At 49.4% G+C, this 20,032-nt stretch overlaps 2 protein-coding genes across 2 annotated transcripts; one reads left to right on the forward strand and one right to left on the reverse strand.

Moving 5' to 3' along the window:
* Positions 1–517: 517 nt before the first annotated feature.
* Positions 518–7,322, forward strand: LRRC75B (leucine rich repeat containing 75B). Its single transcript, XM_025933303.2, has 4 exons — positions 518–736; positions 3,359–3,487; positions 4,925–5,040; positions 6,554–7,322. The coding sequence occupies exons 1-4, from the start codon at positions 560–562 to the stop codon at positions 7,077–7,079; spliced, it is 948 nt and encodes a 315-aa protein (XP_025789088.1). The 5' UTR covers positions 518–559; the 3' UTR covers positions 7,080–7,322.
* Positions 7,323–14,785: 7,463 nt separating this feature from the next.
* LOC112870339 (small integral membrane protein 15-like) lies at positions 14,786–17,949 on the reverse strand. The gene has a single exon (XM_086681971.1). It carries the CDS (start codon positions 15,872–15,874, stop codon positions 15,659–15,661), a length of 216 nt encoding a protein of 71 aa, XP_086538097.1. The 5' UTR covers positions 15,875–17,949; the 3' UTR covers positions 14,786–15,658.
* Between the last annotated feature and the right edge of the window lie 2,083 nt (positions 17,950–20,032).

Below are 20,032 nucleotides of genomic sequence, written 5' to 3' on the forward strand. Positions count from 1 at the left end.
GAGGGGCAGTAAATATTTGTCAATGCAGGAATGTCTACACAGGTGGACAGGTCAGATACTACGATTGTCCAATGGCTGGGTAATTCCAGGAGGCAGGTGATGGCACTGCCTAAGGCTGGCAAGGGAATTCCCCACCCCACCCCCTCCCCGCCCCACACACACCCCTCCTCGACTCGGAGTCCAGTGCTCTGCACCACCAAAGCAACTGCTCCACAGTCAGCATGGAGGCCACTAGCCAAGCGCCACCTCGCCCGGCCCCTGCTCAGTGCCTCCCCAAACGACTCCAGGCCCAGACGACAGAGCTCCAGAGCCCGGTCTAGCGCGGGCCCGGGACTCCACTGGCCAGACCTCCCAAACCGAGGGTTTGGGAGGTCTGGGGGCCCCAGCAGCAACCTCGCCCTCCTCCTCCGCTGCGGCCCCGCCCGGGCGCGCAACCTCGGACCCTGCGCTCCCCACCCAATGCAGCCCGGGCCGGGCGGGGCGGGGCGGGGGGTTGGGGCCGGGGGCGGGGCGCCGACGACCGGACTGCCTCCCGCTCCGCGCCGGCAGCGCAGCGGCCATGGGGGCGCGGCTGGGCCGGCGGACCGGACCCGAGGCGGCCTCGGAAGCCGGGGCGGCGGCGGGGTGCGGGCCCGCGCCCTATGAGCGCCGGGTGCGCTGGCTCCGCGAGATCCAGTCCATGCTCCGCGAGCGGCGGCCCGAGCGCGCGCGGCAGCTGCTGCGCCTCCTGCGCCAGGCGAGAGAAGGAGCGGGTCGGCCCGGGGCTGGAGGCCGGGGAGGGGCCAGAGCTGCAGGCTGCGGGCCTGGAAGGGGCCGGGAGGTGCTGCGGAGTTGGCCCCGGGCACGTGAGGCAGGGCTGGCCCCGGACGGGCGCACGGGCCGGGAGGGTTCCGAGGGGAGCATACGACTGGCTGAGGAGGCTGGGAGTCCTGTCTGGGCGAGAGGGCGAGGGAGGGAAAGCAATCGGCTAGAGTGAGGACGAGTGAGGCTCCGGGGGTGGGGTGGGGTGGGGTGGGGTGGGGTGGTGTGAGCGTGGAAGAGAGGGCCGCGACGGTGTCCACCTTTCTGGGGTTTGAGAGTTCAGTTGTGTGTGTGTTGAGGGTGCCCCCAAGCCCGGAGCTAAGAACACAGATTCATGCCTTGGCAGGAAAGGAGTGGCAAGGGGATGGTGGGAGGGGGACGACATCTTGTACTGAGGGGCAATGAATGGGAAGAGGGCAGCTCCCGGCTCCTCCATGGTGGGGGCGGGGGCGGAGGGAAGGCACTGCATAGGACCCTGGAGAGAGGACCTGGGAACTGATAGCCCAGCTGGTCAGCCGTGCAACCTCACCATGACACTATGGCAGCCCAGACAGAGCTACAACTCACATCACCCATCCTAACAGGCAGCTCACACTCATTGAGTACATACACCTGGCATCTGTGCATCACAACACCACATCTGGACAGGGTGAGAGCTGGGCGTGGGCACCCCTGGTCCCACACACACCGGGTACCTGAGCCAGCCTGGGGTGCCCTAGGAGAAGTGGGTTCTGGTCCCAGCATCACCACTGGGCAAACCACTTCCCTCTCTGGCCACATCCCCATTTCCCGCAGCAACTGCCACCGCAGCTGCCCTGTACTGCAATCTGAAATTAGCCATGCAGGTGTTTGGCCTGCAGGTGGATGATTAGAGATGGGAAACTGAGGCTTGGAGAACGGTGGTGAGCCTAGAGCCACAGAGCAAATTAGGGGACAGTCAAGACAGAAGCTTCTAGTCTCCCAGCCTCACTCCTGCTGCACTGGGTTTCCTTTCTCTGGGCCCAGTGGGCTGGAAAGGTGGGGCTGGCCCTTTAAGAGGAGCTGTCCAGACCAGCAGAAGGCGGGCTGTGGCTGTAGTCTGGGGCCCTGTCTGGGTCAGCCCAGGCTTACCAGCTAGCCCTCTCTTCTAGATCCTCCCTAGCTGGCATTTGTGACTTGAATGGTGTTTAAAATGCAAACAGCAAAGCAGCACCAAATCAGCTAGACCATCCAGAGGCACAGATCTTTGGGATGGCATCTGGACCCTAAAGCACCAGCAGGACACTTTTTTTTTTTTTTTTTTTTTTTTTTTTTTTTTAACTTGGGAAACCAGCTAAATTGCCCCCTTGTGTCTCAGGTCAGGATTCCTGGCCCAGGGGTCTGCCCCATAATCCACAGGGACTCTGCAGTCATGGCATTCCCACGTGGCCTAGAATCCTGTGCACAGGGGGCTTGTGCACAGAAACTGTCCCTCTGGCTTGAGGAGGGCCCAGGGGTCTGAAGGCCCCTCCTGGCTATGCCTGCCCCATCGGCTTGTCAGTATGGATGCTCTGAAAAGATGTTCAGGGACTCACCAGGCTTATGGGAATAACAAGAAGAGAAGCCCAAGGACTAAAGGCAGGAATGCATGGGTAGACCAGGGGCCCAATGGTGAGGTCTCTATGAGAGATGGGAGACGTGGAACCTGGACAATGAGGCTGGTGGGTTGGGGAGGGTGGGAATGCCAGGCTGTGCATGAGTCTCTAATGTCATACAACGTCAAGAGAATTTGGTCTCCACCAAAGGGGTTAAGGGTCAAGCTTAGGTGTGTGTTCATGGATCTGGCTCTGGCAGCTCAAGGGTGGGACTAGACAGGTGTTGGGAGGCCAAGGGGCCCAGGAGGAGGCTGTTAGGGAGAGAGGCCTACACCTCTTTGAGCAGTGGGGAGGGAGAGCTAGGCAGAGAGGGGTGAGGGAAGAGGGTGGGGTGGTTCTGGGCTCCTGCCCAAGCGCTGGGGAGATGGGGATGGTGACGCCCTTTACTGAGCTGGGTCATATGAGGCAAGGCCAGTTTCAGGGCAGGAGATGAACACACCCGATCTAAGCTGCCTTTGGGACATCTGAGCTGAAAGAGAGGTCCATCCCCACAAAAGGGATCTGGACCTGTCAGCAAACATTTGTTGTGGCCACAACTCAGGAGAGCTTGGAAATAGGTAGAAGAGGCAAAGGGCCCAAAGAGAATGCTGGAGGACAGCAGCATTTGGGGGTCATCAGAGGATCCCCCAAAGAACCCTCCAGACAAGCCCAACCCCAGAAGAGGTAGGTGTCACAGTACCATGTTTCGCCTCCAGGGAACCAGTCTAAGGGTTTTGGAACCTACTTATCACCTCCCTGAAGCCCTGGATGTACTGGCACTCTCCCCATCCAAAGGGTCCACGTATTCCTGGACAGTTGGGTCATCACTACCTGGGAAGAGACTCCAGCAAGCCTCAGGGAAGGAGACAGACAGAGGGGAATGGATGTGAGAGGCTAGCTTGGATGGGGGCCTGGAAAAGGAGAGCCCAACTTCTGGCTCACTCAATTCTCCTCACCACTCACAGGACCTGGGCCTCGAGGGGACCCTCCTCACCGACATCCTCTATAGGAATGTGGCCTTCCTCAATCTGGTGGACCCTATCTCCCATGACCTGCTCGTGAACCTGGCCCGTGACCTGCAGTGCCCCAAGACGGTGAGGCCAGTAGGCATGGACCTCAGGCTGGTCCGTGTGGCTGACAGGGGCCAGGAATGCCCAGGGCTGGGGGCTAGGAGCCTCGGTCCTCAACTGGCTTGCTTTGAGGCCTTAACCAGGTCAATGTCCCTCTCTGGGACCTGATGGCAGTTTCAGTGTATTAGGCTGGCAAGCACCTGGAACATAGGTGAGCTATGCTTTCCTACACCTGAAAAGCTGTGTGTTGCATAGGCCTGCTTCCTGAGTGGCAGCACTGTGTGCCAGGACCAGGGACCCAGGCAGGAAGTCTTACGGGGATGCTGTGGGACATAGAATGTTCTGACAAATCCACTGATGGAATCAAACTCCAAGCCTCTGCATTCCTGGGGCCAGAAGAGAGCCACCATAGGCTGGAACCCCTGTCCACATGTCCCCATCCTGTATGGATACACTTGGGGATGAATGCTCACTGCTTCCCATAGCAGTGTGAACCATAAGCAAATCCTTCCTCATGTTGAATTGGCGTCTGCCACTCCATCACCCCTCCTCCCATGCCACCACATCTGCTCCCAACCCCACTCTACATCCTGCCACAAGCACTGAAGGTCCTGTGCTCCTGACACAGCCACCAGCCCCCATCCCTTAGGCCCAGTGAATCCCTGTGCAAAACAAGAGTGCCCACTATGGGCCCTGCCAGCTCTGAACTCCTACATCTATATGCAGGCATCACCAAGGATTCTGAGGCTAGCCTAGGGCTATCATAGTGACTGCCAGGGCTTGCTGCCACTGTGTGTACGCTCTGTTAACAGAGGGACAGGATAAAGAATGTGCTGGGTAGTGGAGCGTGCTCAGTGCCAGCTTTGTGGAAAGCAGAGCATCCCTGTTTTTCCGCCCCAAGCTAGGTCTCTACGAGGGCCCACTCAGGACCAGAAGAGAGCCGGGTGGTGGTGATGTAACACATTGACCCTCCCAGCCCTGGCAGCCAGACCCAGGCCCCACGGGCACGGTCTAGTTTTGGAGAGTGAGAGGAAGAAGAGCATGCTGACCTGGCTTGTTCCTATTCCCTGGGGGTGGCGTCAGTGGAGCAGGGCTCCCTGGAGGGGTCTGGTCCTGCCTCCCCCTGTGGCGAGTCCCCCCGGAGTGCTGAGGGTGGGCAGGGAGCCGGCTGATAGCCCGAGACACTGGCCTTGGGCCTGAGGACAGGGAACAAGGCCCCATTGTCTAGGCATCCTCCCGCCGGGCACTGCGGGCCTCAGACCAGCCTGTCCAGCTCCCAATGGGCAGCCTCCCCTGGCTCTGTGCCAGGCCACAGCCAGGGTGGGGGGTGGGAGGGGGAGGCTAGTGGGCAGCTCAGTGATCCATGATGAATCATGTGCCGGAGCACACACTTGGATCCCAAAGGCCCAGAGGGGCATGGGAGGGGCTCGGCCTCATCCTGACAACACTGCCTCCTTACAGGACTATGAGCTCTGGAAGTCCTCGGACAAGATCTGCCGACAGCTCATCTACCACCTCACCCCTCACTCCAAGCGGCAGCGAGGATCCAGCCTGCTCCAGAGGAAGACCCAGAGCTGGTAAGGGGAACCCAGCCACAGCCCTGCCTCGTGGCCCCTTAGGGTCCCTTCCTAGGCTGACATGGAGAAGCAGCTCAGCAAGAGGCTGGTGCCTGAAACCCCACCATGTGACCCCCTCACCCTTGTCTGCATCACAGCTGTGGAATGCCCCCAAGCCAAACTGCACCCTCTGTGTGACCTGCCTCCTGCTTTTCACTCACCTCTCAATCCCTGGCCTATCACAGGGCCTGGACCATACCCGGACCAAGATAACCCCAGCAGGCGTAGCAGGCGTCAGCTGAATCCTCACACAGGCTGTGAGGGAGGCAGATTCTGGGTCATGATTCCCATTTTATAGGGAAGGAAACTGAGGTTGGGAGAGGCGAAATGGCTTGCCTGAGGCCACACTCTGCCCTCATGTTCCTACAGCTCTTTGAAAAGCCTTTGCCAGGCAGCCTGAAGCCGAGGCCTCCGCAGTGAGCCTAGTAGCCTGCTCTGCCATGGGGTCCCCTTCCCAGTCACTCCATCACCATTTTGTGGCCAGACTCGGCCTAGTTACCTGCTGCGGACATCCAGGTTGAGGGACCTAGAACCACAGCGCTGGTGCTCTCCCCTGCTTGCTCCCTGCCGCACCTCTGCCACCCTTCCCCTCCTTGAGCCTGGTGGTCCATGATGAGCCCGGAGCCCATGAGGTTGTTTCCTGCCGTGGTGGTTAAGGGCCCTGAAGGTGGTCCCACTACCCATCTGCCTAGTGGTCCATGTTCAAATGACAGGAGAGACCTAGAGGGAGGTTCGAGGGGCAGTGGAGGACCCTCCTCAGTCTCTAAATTTCTTTTCTAGCTTAGAACACAGGGAACCCTTCACCGCCCTTCACCTTCCACCTGCCCACCCCCACACCTCCCAATACCTCCCCTCTTTCTACCCTGGGCCTGTCCCCTCTCTAGCCCTCAAGACTGGGGGGACAGCCGGATACCCTATCACCCTCATAGGAATGTCTATCTTTACCCCTCTAAGGAGTGACCTTAGAGGAGGCATGGGAAAAAAGGTGAGGGCAGGAGTCAGAGCACCTTAATTTGAAGACCCAGTACCCTCTTAGTGGTGTGCGAGCATAAAAGAGTCCTATCACCTCTATGAGCATCATTTGCTCCTCTGCAGAATGGGATAATCATTCTTACTCAATTAGGTTGGCATAAAAATAAGTGAGACAATAGGTACAACAGGTGTGGTGATGCAGGCACACAGGAGGTTTTTATAATAATAATAGCTCATGGAACCTTAACATGTATATTTATTCCTCACAACAGCCAGGCCCTCTTGTCACCAAAGGAGAAACTGAGGCTCAGAGAGGTTCCAAGAATTGCCCATGGCCACCCACGTAGAAAGTAGCAGTTTGATCCCAGCTTGGCCTGATTGTAGGGCCCAGGCCCTGCCACCACTGAGGGCTGCCCCAATGGGTCATTGTCTACAGCCAGTAGGGACCTGCCTTGGCCATGGACCCTTGCTCAGTCCATCTTTGCCTGCAACCTTTCCACAGCCTCAAGAGCAGCCTCCAGGTGACTCAGCTGGCTGGGGAGACCGTGAACCTGTCGGGGATTCCACTGTCAGCGCGGGATGTGCAGCACATTGTGCGCTACCTGGGAAACCAGGGAGCCGGGCTCACGGTGCTGGACCTGAGCTTCACGGGGCTCAGCGATGAGCTTCTGCGCCTGCTGCTACCCAGCCTCTGGACGCTGCCCCGCCTCACCCAGCTCCTGCTCAACGGCAACAGGCTGACGAGGGCCACTGCCCGTGAGCTCACTGAGGCTGTCAAGGACTCCACCAAGTTCCCCGCGCTGGCCTGGGTAGACCTGGGCAACAATGTGGACGTGGCCTCCTTGCCCCAGCCCCTGCTGGTCGGCCTACGCCGGCGGCTGAGCCAGCGCACCTCACTCCCCACCATCTATGAGGGCCTGGACCTCGAGCCTGAGGGTAGTGAGGCCAGGGCCACCTCTGCTGCCTCCACCTGGGGCTCTGCAGCTGCCGAGCCAGGGTCGGAGCCCCAGGCCTGCTGCACGAGGTGACCTGCCACCACCCTGGCTGCTGCTACCTGACTGCCAGTGGCACATGGGATGGGGGATGATGGAGGCCTTCTAGGTCCCCAGAAATCCAGTGTAAATACTCAGCCTGGGATTAAGGGGATGGAAAGAGAATGGGTTCACCAGAGGCTAGATGGTCAGCCCAGGATGGAGTCTCAGACTTCCCTCAGCAGGAGGGCCCAGAACCTGCTGTGCCGATCCCACAGTAAACAGAGATGCCCCCCTCTGCCTCAGCCTTTCTGCACCATGGACCTCAGGGCCACTGAGCGCCAGCTTGCTTCTGGGGTGGGGAAAGGGGTGGCCAAAGACTCAGGGACACTGCATACCTGAAAGGGAGGGACCAAGCTCTCACTGACTTACCCCAGGTATTACTCCCTGAGAAGACACCAAGGTGTAGGGGTCAGGTCCATCTGTGGGCTGGGGAGTTAGGGGAGGCCTCCAGGGACCTCGCCTTCACATCTGGGTGGGGCTTGGAGAGGAGCAGTTGGGAGGGCACAGAGGGGCAAAGCTCAGAATGGAGCCCCACAGCAATCTTGGGCCTGAGCCCAGGATGCTGACCTCCCCACCAGGGAGGGCCCCTTGGGCTGAGGACAAGACTGTGCTGACAGGAGGCAAGGTTCATCTCCCACAGATGGACAAGTGCTGCCCACCACTCCTAGGACCCACCCCCCCCCCCCCCCCCAGGCTCCCTGTACTGAGTCAGTGGGGAACTCCATGGGGTTAGGAGATAAATCTTAGACCAGAGACAAAGGGCTTGTGTGTTCCCTCCAGGCCCTGGAGGCCCGTGTGCACAGTCCTCCCCTCTGGGGGACTCCAAGAAAGCATGCAGGACGTGGGGGTGGGTACATCCAGCAGCAGGGGACTTGGGGTGGAGCATTCCGAGGGCTTCCCAGGGGTAGTCTGCTCCCAGAAAGGGGCTATCTTCCCTTCCCACAAGGACCATCAGGGCAGGCTCTGGATCAGAAGCCTAAAGCCATGGTCAGCCTCACAGCCTTGTGCGGAGAGCTGGAGTACAGCCCAACTAGAAGTTGGACAGGGCAAAGACAAGGAAGGAATTTGAACATGTCTGGGGGGGAAACTGAGGCCCAGAGTGGGGAAGACAGCAGCCTAAGTCTCCCATGCAGAGCCAGGTCAGGTCTGGGGCAGTGGGGATCCTCACAGATGAGGAGAGACCTGGAGGCAGAGAAAAGCCCTCTGGGCCAAAGAGAAGGTAGGACTCTCCCGGGCCCACCAGCTAACCCTCCTCCGCAGTGGGGCCCACGGGGGACCATGAGTCAGCACGGATTCCAGGCTGGCTAGATACGCAACAGCCCCTTGAGTGAGAAAGGAGATGACCAAGAAGGGCGAGGACAGGGAGGTGCTGAGTTCCAGGACCAGGGAGGAGGTGGGGAGGAAAAGGAGCTCCCTTTCTACTGCTGCCTGCCCACCCCAAGGGCAGGCCCCTGCCAGTCTGGCTGCTTTTGGAGAAACCTTTATCCGGAGGTGGTGAGAAGGGTGTGGAGAACACCAAGTTCAGCCCAGCTCTGCTCCTGACTTACTTTTGGGACCTGGCCAGGGCCTCCTCTCTCCCTGCCTTGGGTAAATAGGACTGCCTGTCCATAGTACCTTCCAGCTCTCAACCCTCCAGCCTGGGGTCCTGGCCCTGTCAGTCCTCCTTGTTTTAAAGACACGGGCTTGCCCATTGTGCTCTTACTCTGGAACAGGGGGCTCAGGCTCCCCAGAGCAAGGCAAAGTGGGGTGGGAGATGAAAGGGGCCAGCTTGGAGAAGGATAGGGAAGCCAGCCTTGCACTGGGCAGGCTTGTAAGTCCGTCACAGGCAGGCAGCAGTGTTCTCCTGTGACTCCTTGCTGGAGAAATGCCAAGCTCTCTGGCCCTCCTGCCCCCCTCACTCCCTGCCCACCACTGGCCCAAATCCAGCCCACAAACCTTGAACGTTGCCGCTGGGAGAGACTCCTACCGGGATGGTGTGAGGACCTGAGCCGGGTGTCACTAGGCGAGCTCTGGGAGAATTCAGGCAGCAGCAGCTGGTCTCAATCTCCCCGCCTCTCAGACGGAGGCACGCAATGCAATAGCTGAGCTAGAGCACAAAACAGCTCAAGAGAAGAGGGTTGGCTTTGTTGCCAGGCAGGTGTCCACAACCCCTTCACGTGCCCTCATGTCAGGGCCTCACGGCCACCAGTGAGGCTACTCTACAGGCAGGTACACTCCAAGAGGAGGGGGCTTGTGTCTCTCAAAGCTTGGTGGGCAGAGAGGACATGCCAGGCGGGCTCCAGCCTGAGTTCCAGACCCAAGAGGAAGCAGGTAGGCCTTGCCCAGCCCCAGTCTTGGAGGCAGACAGACTCAGCCTAGTTCTGGCTCTGTCACCCACTGGTGGTATCCTCTCAGGGTTCGTTCCTTCATCTTGGGAACCAGGTATATCAAGTCTCCCCTTGCCCTGTTGGAGAGAGCATGATATAAGGTTTGGAAAGTGCCTGCTACGTGGGGGGCACAGGGCAGGCACTCTTCAGCGTCAGTGGGGCCTCCACCCAGGGCTCTCAGAATGGAAATGGCAGGAGCCCAAAGCTTTGGGACTAAAGCCGAAGCCATGCATTTATTTGGAGGGCACTTCTGTAGCCTTTCTGTTGGCAAAGTATTGTTCTGATGGCTTTACGTTTCGTTAATGCTCTTCATACTTATGAGTGAGTAAACTGATACAGGGACAGGTTAAGTGATCTGTCCAAAGTCAAAGAGCTAGAAACCGGAGGAGCCGGGATGTGAAGGGGAGGCCCACATTGTCTGTGATGCTACCCCCTGCCTGATGCTGCCTATCCCACAGCCAGCCTGGGGGCTGAGGATTCACTGGAACTCTTGAGCAAGCCTCTGCCAAAGACACCATTCGATACAGGAGACCATCACAGCGCTCTGATGGCAGACGTCCTGCTGCGGGAGGGACCCTCAGCCACATTGCCCCTAAAGCAGGACCAATCAGGACCTCTCTGGGCCTGTTGCCTCGTATACAAAATTGAGGAGGGGGGAGGGGAACAGTGAGGATCTAGGCTTTGCCCTCTTCCACGACTGAAAGGGACAAATGGGGAGTGGGTTCAGAAGTACTCATCAGACCAAGTGAAGCCCAGCCTCATACTCAGGGGTGCGGGATCCATGCCCACATCAGACAGTCTGGGACAACTCCAGCTGCCTTCACCTCTCTGGGCATCAGCCTCCTCAAACCTAAACCTGCCTTGCCAGGATGTTAAGAGAATCAAAAGGAAACATGTAGAAAAGATACCTGTGCAGGGCTTGAACTCAAAAACTATGAGATCATGACCTGAGCTGAAATCAAGAGTTGGACGCCTGACTGAGCCACCAGGCACACCTTCAATTTTTTTAAATGTTTATTTTTGAAAGAGACAGAGTGCAAGTGGGGAAGGGCAGAGAGAGAGGGAAACACAGAACCTGAAGCAGGCTCCAAGCTCTGAGCTGTCAGCACAGAGCCCGACATAGGGCTCGAACTCACGGACCACGAGATCAGGACCTGAGCTGAACAACCGACTGAGCCACCCAGGCGCCCCTTAATTTTTAAAAATTGTATCATTTTTGGAGCACCTGGGTGGCTCAGTCGGTTAAGTGTCCGGCTCTTGATGTCAGCTCGGGTCATGATCTCATCGTTTGTGAGTTCAAGCCCTGCATCAGGCAAGGCACTAACAGTGAGGAGCTTGCTTGGGATTCTCTCTTTCCCTCTCTCTCTTCCCCTTCCCCACTCTCCCTCTCTCAAAATGAATAAACTTTAAAAAAAAATTAAAAAATAAAAAATAAATTGTATCATTTTTAAAAATAATTCTTCATTGTAGTACCATTGAAATATAATAGACATAACAAATGTTACAATTTATAGTGTACACTATAGTATATTTTGACTTCATGAAACCACCACCACAATCAAGACAGTAAAGATATCTGTCATTTCCAAAATTTCCTTGCCCCTTGGTAATGTATCCCTCCTGCCCCTCCTTGTCCACCCCCTTCCCTAAGCAGGGGGGGCCTTGACCTGCTTGCTGTCCTTTCACATTAGTTTGCATTTTCTAGAGTTTTTTTTTTTTTAAGTTTATGTATTCTTTTAGTAATCTCTACACCCAACATGGGGCTCGAACTCATGACCGTGAGATCAAAAGTCGACTGCTCTTCCAACTGAGCCAGGTACCCCTACAGTTTTAGATATATGGAAGAATATGGGGTGTATTTTTTTTATATGACTTCTTTCACTCAGCATAATTATTTTGAGACTTCCATGATGTTGCCTACATCAGTAGTTCCTCTTAATTGTTGAGTAGTATTTTACTGGATGCACGTACCACCATTCATTCCCCTGTCGATGGATATTTGGGCTTCCAGTTTTTAGCTCTAACAAATGAAGCTGCTATGAATATTCATGTACAAGGTTTTGCATGAACATATATTTCCTTTTCTCTTGTGTAGTGGTATCTCAGTGTGGTTTTCTTTTCTTGTAATATGATTGCCTGCCTGGTTTTCCTTATTAGGGTAATGTTGGTACCCTGCTCATAGAATGAATTGAGAAGCTATTCCCTTCTCTACTTTTTTAGGAAGAGTTTGTGGAGAATTGATATTATTTCTTTCTTACATATTTGGTAGAATTCCTCAGTGAAGGGACATGGGCCTGAGGTTTTTTTGTAGAAGGTTTCCAGTTACAATACCAGTTTCCTTAACCGAAATAGGACTATTCAAATTAGTTACATCTTGAGTAAGCATTAGTATGTTGGGTCTTTTAAGGAATTTGTCCATTTCATCCAAGTTGTTAAATTTGTTGGCATAAAACTTTTCATAATATTTCCTTTCAATATCTGTGGAATCTGCATTAGTCACCTCTCTCATTCCTGAGATTGGTAAATGTTTATTTTTGAGAGACAGAGAGAGACAGAGCACAAGCAGGGGAGGGGGGCAGAGAGAGAGGCACAGAATCTGAAGCAGGCTCCAGGCTCTGAGCTGTCAGCACAGAGCCCGATTCAGGACTCGAACTCACGAACCACGAGATCATGACCTGAGCTGAAGTCAGACACTTAACCGACTGAGCCACCCAGGCGCCCCCATGTCTTTTTGTTGTTATTGTTTTTCTTTCCTAATCAGTCTGGCTACAGGTTTATCAATTTTATTGATCTTGTTAAAGAATCATCTTTTGGTTACATTGGTTTTTCTCTATGTTTTTTTTTTTTCTGTTTTCTATTTCACTGACATCCATTTTGATCTTTATTTCTTTTCTTATGCTTCCTTTAGATTTTATTGGCTCTTCTTTTTCTAGATTCTTAAATGAATCTTCTTGTCTGGTATTAATATAGCTAAGATAATTGATCTGAGACCTTTTTTTAAAAATGTTTTATTTATTTATTTTTCCGATAGAGAGACAGAGAGAGAGCAAGTGGAGAGGGGCATAGAGAGGGGACAGAAGATCCAAAGCAGACTCTGCATGACAGCAGCAAGCCCGATGTGGGCTTGAACCCTTGAACCATGAGATCGTGCCCCAAACCGAAATCGGACATTCAACCGAGCCACCCAGATGCCCTCTTTTTTTTCTAATACAGATGTTTAATGCTGTAAATCACACTCCTCCCCCTGCCACCAAGTTCTGTTTTTGTGGCATCCCACAATTTCTGATATGTTCAGCGTTTCCATTTAAAAGTCAGTTCAAGATACTAATTTCTCTTTTGGTTTCTTCTTTGATCCATGGTTGTGTGTTATTTTGTTTTCAAATATTTAGAGATTTTTCCAAGGATATTTCTGTTAATGATTTCTAATTTAATTTCGTTGTGGTCAGACAATGTAGTTAGCATGGTTTTGAAGCCTTTTGAATTCTGGTAAATGTTCTGTGTGCACTTGAGAAGAATGCGCACTTGAGAATTCTGCTTTTGTTGGGTGGTTCTATTAAGTGTTAATCAGTGGGTGATTAACCCAACAGTGGTGTTGGGTGGCTCAGTGGGTTAAGCATCCGACTCTTGATATTGGCTGGGGTCATGGTCTTGCAGTCGTGGGATTGAGCCCCAAATCAGGCTCTGAGCTGAGTGTGGGATTCTCTCTCCCTCTCTCTCGCCCCTCCCTCATTCATACTCTCTCCTCAAAATAAATAAAAGAAACATTTAAAAAATTAAAAAATAAACATTAATCAAAATCAAGTTGACTACTATATCTTTGCTCGTTTTCTGTCTACTTCAGCTATCAACTATTGAGAGGGGAATTGAAACCCCTGACTGTAATTGTGTCTATTTCTTGTTGAATTTTTTGCATCATGTATTTTGAAGCTTTATTAGGTGCATAAATGTTTAAGATTATTATGGTTCCTTGACTAATTGACCTTATTATCATTGTGAAATAACCATTATCTCCCATATTTCTTGCTTTGAAACCGATTTGTCTAATATTAATATAGATATAGCTACTCCAGCTTTCCTTTGATTAGTTATTAGAAAGGGTATTATCTTTTCCCATCCTTTTACTTTTAACCATTTGTGTCTTTATATTTAAAGTGTGTTTAAAAAAAAAAAATAAAGTGTGTTTCTTACAGGTACATGCAGTTGGGTCTTGCTTTTTAAAATTTTTGTTTATTTTTTTATATACATATATTTTTATTTTATTTTTATTTTTTAGAGAGAGAGAGCATGAGCTGGGGAGAGAGAGAAAGAGAGAGAGGTAAAGAGAGAGAATCTTTTTTTTTTTTTTTTTTTTTTTAAATTTTTTTTTCAACGTTTATTTATTTTTGGGACAGAGAGACACAGAGCATGAACGGGGGAGGGGCAGAGAGAGAGGGAGGCACAGAATCGGAAACAGGCTCCAGGCTCTGAGCCATCAGCCCAGAGCCTGACGCGGGGCTCGAACTCACAGACCGCGAGATCGTGACCTGGCTGAAGTCGGATGCTTAACCAACTGCGCCACCCAGGCGCCCCAAGAGAGAGAATCTTAAGCAGGCTGCATGCTCAGTGCAGAGTCTGACCCAGGGCTTGACCCCATGACCCTGGGAATCATGACCTGAGCTGAAATCAAGAGTCAGACGCTCAACCAACTGAGCCACACAGGCATCCTGGGTACTGCTATTTTAAATCAAATCTGACAATCTCTGCTTTTAAATGGGAATGTTTATACCATTTACATTTAATGTGATTACTAAATGTGATTACTAATTACATTTAATGTGATTATTGATATGGTTAGTGTGGTTATTGATAGGCCATTATTTTTTTCTCTTTATGAAAAAGTATCAAATTTATTTCAATATCTAGTTTTATTTTTAAATTAAAGCTGTTGGACAATTTTTTTGTAACTTATAATTCATTATCAGAGGTGAGGAACATGTGAATAAGCTATTATATACTGACAGCAAATAAAATTCTTAGACTATGCACTTATAAAAGCCACATGTAATAGTAAAAGTTCCAGTTATACTAGTTACCTGAAGGAAATATTCTTTAGCTCTTTATTGCTAATTTTAACCCATTCTCATTTTGACGTACTTTACCTTTTTCACCCAATTACTAGTATGATGAGCAAAGTTTTTCCAAATGTTAAGCCTTTCTTTACCACTTATGAAATATGACTTATTACTTTTTAAGACTTCCATACAAGAAATTTGAAATTTTAATTTTTACCATGAATCTATTGGATCAAAAAGTATAGAACATCACTACTAAATAAGGTAAGACAAAGAATAGAATAAAAAACACAAACGTGGCATTTATTTAATCAGCAAATTATCTGATAAGACATTTTAACTACTTCACATTTCTACTTAGCACAAGAATAAACTGGTTCCAAGGTACCACAAGGTTTGGCATTTTTACTGCAAGCGTTTAAGTCATAGTGTTATTCTACTCAACAAGACATCTCTAAGAAAATGGCAGTGTTCATAAGTACAAACATGGTTATATCTGGTAGGTGGTATTCTTCATAGTCAATATGAGAATTCTTTATAAAATTAGATTTTAAGAAGTGCAGAATATCTGATAATTATCTCAAAGGCTAAAATGAGAAAAATGCAGAACACAGAAATAGTCATTGGTTAATACTTGGCTTTGAAAAAGCCAGAAATGATTCTATTCCAGGAAATAAGCGATAATGATAAAAGATATAATAATTAATATACTATATGTCTTAAAAGGCTTAAAAGCCAAATAACACTTTCTACATCAGGATAATTCTGATTTTTAAGTTCTTAATTTCCTTCGTCCACAACACGACCCTGTTCTAAGCCATTATTTGAATAGACTTCATAATGTAGGGTCATTTTCCACAGGATGCTTTCATTACAGTACAGAAACTGCAAAATGGCAAATGACTAAGTCAGTTATAAAGAATTTATAGCATAACCAATTTACAATAACCACCAACAGACTTCTACACCAAAGCCTAAAAGTTGCTGCAGTAGAAGTCATAACTAACAGGATTCTTCCATGTGCTCAGACTTTACTACAAATTACTGTCATGAAAAACAGAAAAGAAACCTTAGTGGGTCCTTCCAAAACTGCATAATTTTCCAAACGATTTACCTCTGGTTGTACAGCCTGTTCATTCCTTAAGTGCTTATTCAGTTATTTAGCTTTTGCAATATTTTCTTGACATTTTTGTTTCTTCTTTTGGTCCTTTTCCCTGGCCTCAATCATCTTGACCAATTTCTGGGACACTATGGCATTTACTAGAAACAATGGTGTAACGGCCAAAATAACTGTTGTAAGGAAGCCATATGGGTCCTTGGCAGCCCAATCCACAACATACTCAGCCCAGGCCTTTATATCAACCATCTTCATAGTTTTTGTTTGTTTGTTTTAAGTTTATTTCTTTATGTTGAGAGAGAGAGAATGCGCACAAGCAGGGGAGGAGCAGGGAGAGAGGGAGAGAGAATCTCAAGCAGCTTCCATGCTTAGATTTCCAACCCATGAACCTTGAGATCATGACCTGAGCTGAAATCAAAAGTCAGATGTTTAACCTACTGAGACACCCAGGTGCCCCAACCATCTTTGTAAAGGTCTTGTGCTTGAGTAGTGATCTCCAACTTTGAGATTATTAGTGAGCTGATTTCAATTTCAGATGACCCTTGCTTGTTTGTCTTCTTTAGCTCTACCATACACTTGTGAGACAAGGTTTAAGTTCTGTGTCTTCTTCCTTCTGTAAAGGGTCCACCAGCCTTAATCTCCAAATGCACGCAGCTCCAAATGGTATTTCACCACCATCAGCATGTCTCCTCCATCCTTGTTTTTCCCCTTGCTCATTCATCCTTCCCTACCGGCCCCACCAGCCTCGGGGGCCAAGTTCACCTGCCCCCCCAGCCTCCACCACACCTTGGTCCACCCACACCATGGCTGCCTCTTCAGGGGACAGGGCAAAACCACCGTGGTGGCTGCCACCAGCCTCTCCTACATCACAGCCGGGACCATGGGCTCGGAACCCTCAGTAGGCCATTACTGATGGCCTATCATCTTGCTATTTATTTTCTATTTGTCCCATCTGTTCTTTTTTCCTCACTTCCTCTTTTTCTGGCTTTTTTAAAAGAATACTTATGAATCCATCATAAATCTCTACTGGCTTAACTCTTTTATTTTTTAAGTTTATTTATTTTGAGATCGAGCGCACATGCACGTGAATGGGGGAGGGGTAGAGAGAGAGGGAGAGAGAATCCCCAGCAGGCTCTGGGCTGAGAGTGGGGCTTGAGCTCACAAACCATGAGATCATGACATGAGCCCAAATCAAGAGTCAGAATGCTTAACGGACTGAGCCACCCAGGCGCCCCCTGGTTTTTTTTTTTTTTTTTATTGAGGTAACATTCACATAAGATAAAATTAACCATTTTAACCATTGACCTGAGCCCAAATCAAGAGTCAGAATGCTTAACGGACTGAGCCACCCAGGCATCCCTCTTTTTTTTTTTTTTTTTTTTTTTTTATTGAGGTAACATTCACATAAAATAAAATTAACCATTTTGACCATTTTTTTTAAATTTTATTTTTAAGTAATCTCTACACCCAACATGGGGTTCAAACTCACAACCCCAAGATAAAGAGTTGCATGCTCTACCAACTGAGCCAGTCAGGTGCCCCACCATTTTAAAATGTACAATTCAGTGGCTTTTAGTACATTCTCCATGTTGTGAAACCATCGTCACTAATTGCAGAATGTTTTCATTACCCCCCAAAAGAAACCCCATAGCCATTAAGCAGGCACTCCCTATTCTCCCTTCCCCAGTCTCTGGCACCACTGATCTGCTTTGTCTCTATGAATTTGCCTATTCCGGACTGAATTTCATATATATGAAATCATACATGGCCTTTTTTGCCTGGCTTCTTTCACTCAGCATGTTTGCAAAATGCATCCATGTTGTAGCATGTATGAGTAATTCATTTCTTTTTATGGTTAAATAATATTCCATTGTATGGATGTAACATTTTGTTTATCTGTTCATCAGCTGATGGACATTTGAGTGTTGTTTTGTTTTCAGAGTTGCTTGAAGTTTATATATCTTTAAATTATCAGTGTACCTTCAAGTAATAAACCACTTCTAATATACAAAATCTTACAATAGTATGCTTTCCTTTCTCCCCTCTTGGCCTTTTTGCCAATATTGTCATGAATTTTACTTTTACATATGTTACAAACCCCATAACACAATCTTTACTCCTTTGTGTAGATACAGATTTCCATCTGGTATAATTTTCCTAATGCCCAAAGGATGTCCTTTAACATTTTGTATAGTAGGTCTCCTCATGATGAATTTTGTTCCCAGCCTTTGTAGGTCTGAAAACATCTTTTTTTTTTTTTTTTTTTTTTTTTTAATTATTTATTTTTGAGAGAGACAGAGCAGGAGCAGGTGAGGGGCAGAGAAAGTGGGAGACACAGTATTTGAAGTAGGCTCCAGGCTCTGAGTGGTCAGTGCAGAGCCAGATGCCGGCCTCAAACTCACAAGCTGTGAGATCATGACCTGAGCCAAAACCAAGAGTTGGACGCTTAACCAACTGAGCCACCCAGGTGCCTCTAATTTTGTTTAAACATTTTTTTTAATGCTTTTAAGTTTGTTTTTATGATCCTTTGACTCTTGGGGCCTTACTAATCCTAGAGACTGCCCTCCCAGAGTCAGTTAGGTCCTAGACAGTAAACAATTTACCTGCAGAGCATACCTTTCGTATACAAATTTACTAATCAACTCCAAACACCTTTTACCTAATTATCACACACCAAACCAGTATTTCCTATCCTAAATCACACCAGGGCCAGGTTATGGACAACTAGAGACCTATAGCCAAGAACCCTCTGACTTTATTTGAATTAACAGATTCTAAGCTTACTCAAACTTGTCTACCTTGCCTTGCCCCATGGAAACCACAACAAATGGTCTGAGGCATGCTCTCCCCTCACTCCTACCGCCCCTCTGACCCACCCTGAGGTTTCTTCATGTGATCCTGAATGGCATGGCACTCTCCCTCCTCTTGGGAATTGTAATCAACTTCTTTGAAGGCAGTTATCTCCATGTCTGTCACTTTACTGTACCTGATTAAAACAAAATCCTTGGTACATTTTCAAACAATGGTCTACCCAATATTCTGTGAATTTTTTATCTGCTCGATGGGAACAGGAACAATTCTCAGCCTTGTGTAATGCCTGGCACTGTTATAATCCTTTTTGATGGTTCTTTCCCTGGCCTTGGTTACTTTCCTCCTATTCTCATGCTGATCAGTATTCTGAGTACTCTAAAGAGCCCTTCTACAGATCTCCTGGGTTCTCTGTACAGCTTTCTTCTCTCTGGTGTTCTGTCTCATGAACATGAGTTGCCTCAACCTCTCTGAACTCTTAGCTCAGATTCCTCAACCCAGGTAGCAGGGTCCACTTCAGTTCCCCTTCCCTATTCCAGTGCCCAGAAACTCCCACAAGGCTGTAAGCCCATCTTTTTTTCCTCTCTTAGGGATTGCTTTCCTTTGGTATTTGAGTTTTGTTTAATTTTCAGGCATAAGACTAAATCCAGGTACTAACCTCCATTTGGCCAGAGACAGAAAAAAAATTACTGCATGTTTATTTTTTTAAGCTTATGGAATACCCAGCAGGTGAACACAGAAGCTGAGATAGTATGCACCAACTGAATCTTAAACCCTCCCCCTCGCACAGATAACAAACCAGAGTCTTGGAGAGAAGTGGTAGTGGAGGTAGTCAGAACCAGAATCCATTCCTTAAATCTTGATCTAGTTATCTGACATCATTTTTTGTTCTGCATCTTCTTTCTCTTGCCAAGTTGCCCCTTTTAGAGTAACATATTTTCAAAAAAAAAAAAAAAATACATGTTTTTTAAGAGAGAATGTGCTTAAATATCCAGACATCACACAATCTTGAGACTGTCCCTCCCCAAGCTTGGCAAAAAGTTGGAATTTTTTTCTCTAGAGGGTGTAAATTTCTGGACTAGGAAGCCTGTCCAGAGATCTGGAAGACAATAGTCTTGACCTGGATGCCAATTCTGGGCATACTAGAATGCAGAAGCTCCCCAGCCCTCTTCCTTCACTGAGCTCCCACAAGGTCGGCAGTTCAAGGTAAAGCCTCCTGACAAGAGACTGGAAGTTTCCTCCGGGGAACCTGACCAGAGCCCAAGAGGAAAGTCCTAAAGATGGACACTGGCTGGGGATTTACCAAAAATTCCATGAGCTCACCTTACAAGCACATCTTCTTACTATCCCACCTGTAAATATAAGCAGACTACCAATGATTGCCAGGAAGCTAATGAAAGTCTGTAACACGAAAGACTAAAAGCAAAACAAAAAGGACAAAAAGTTTTAAAAAGGGGGCACCTGGGTGGTTCAGTGAGTTGAGCGTCTTGACTTCAGCTCAGGTCATGATCTTGCAGTTCGTGGATTTGAACCCCACATCTGAACCCACATCAGGCTTGCTGCTGTCATCCTATCAGCGCAGAGCCTGCTTCAGATCCTCTGTGC

This window comes from Puma concolor, chromosome D3 (assembly GCF_028749965.1).
Source record: "Puma concolor isolate L17-30 chromosome D3, mPumCon1.1.hap2, whole genome shotgun sequence".
Taxonomy (NCBI): domain Eukaryota; kingdom Metazoa; phylum Chordata; class Mammalia; order Carnivora; family Felidae; genus Puma; species Puma concolor.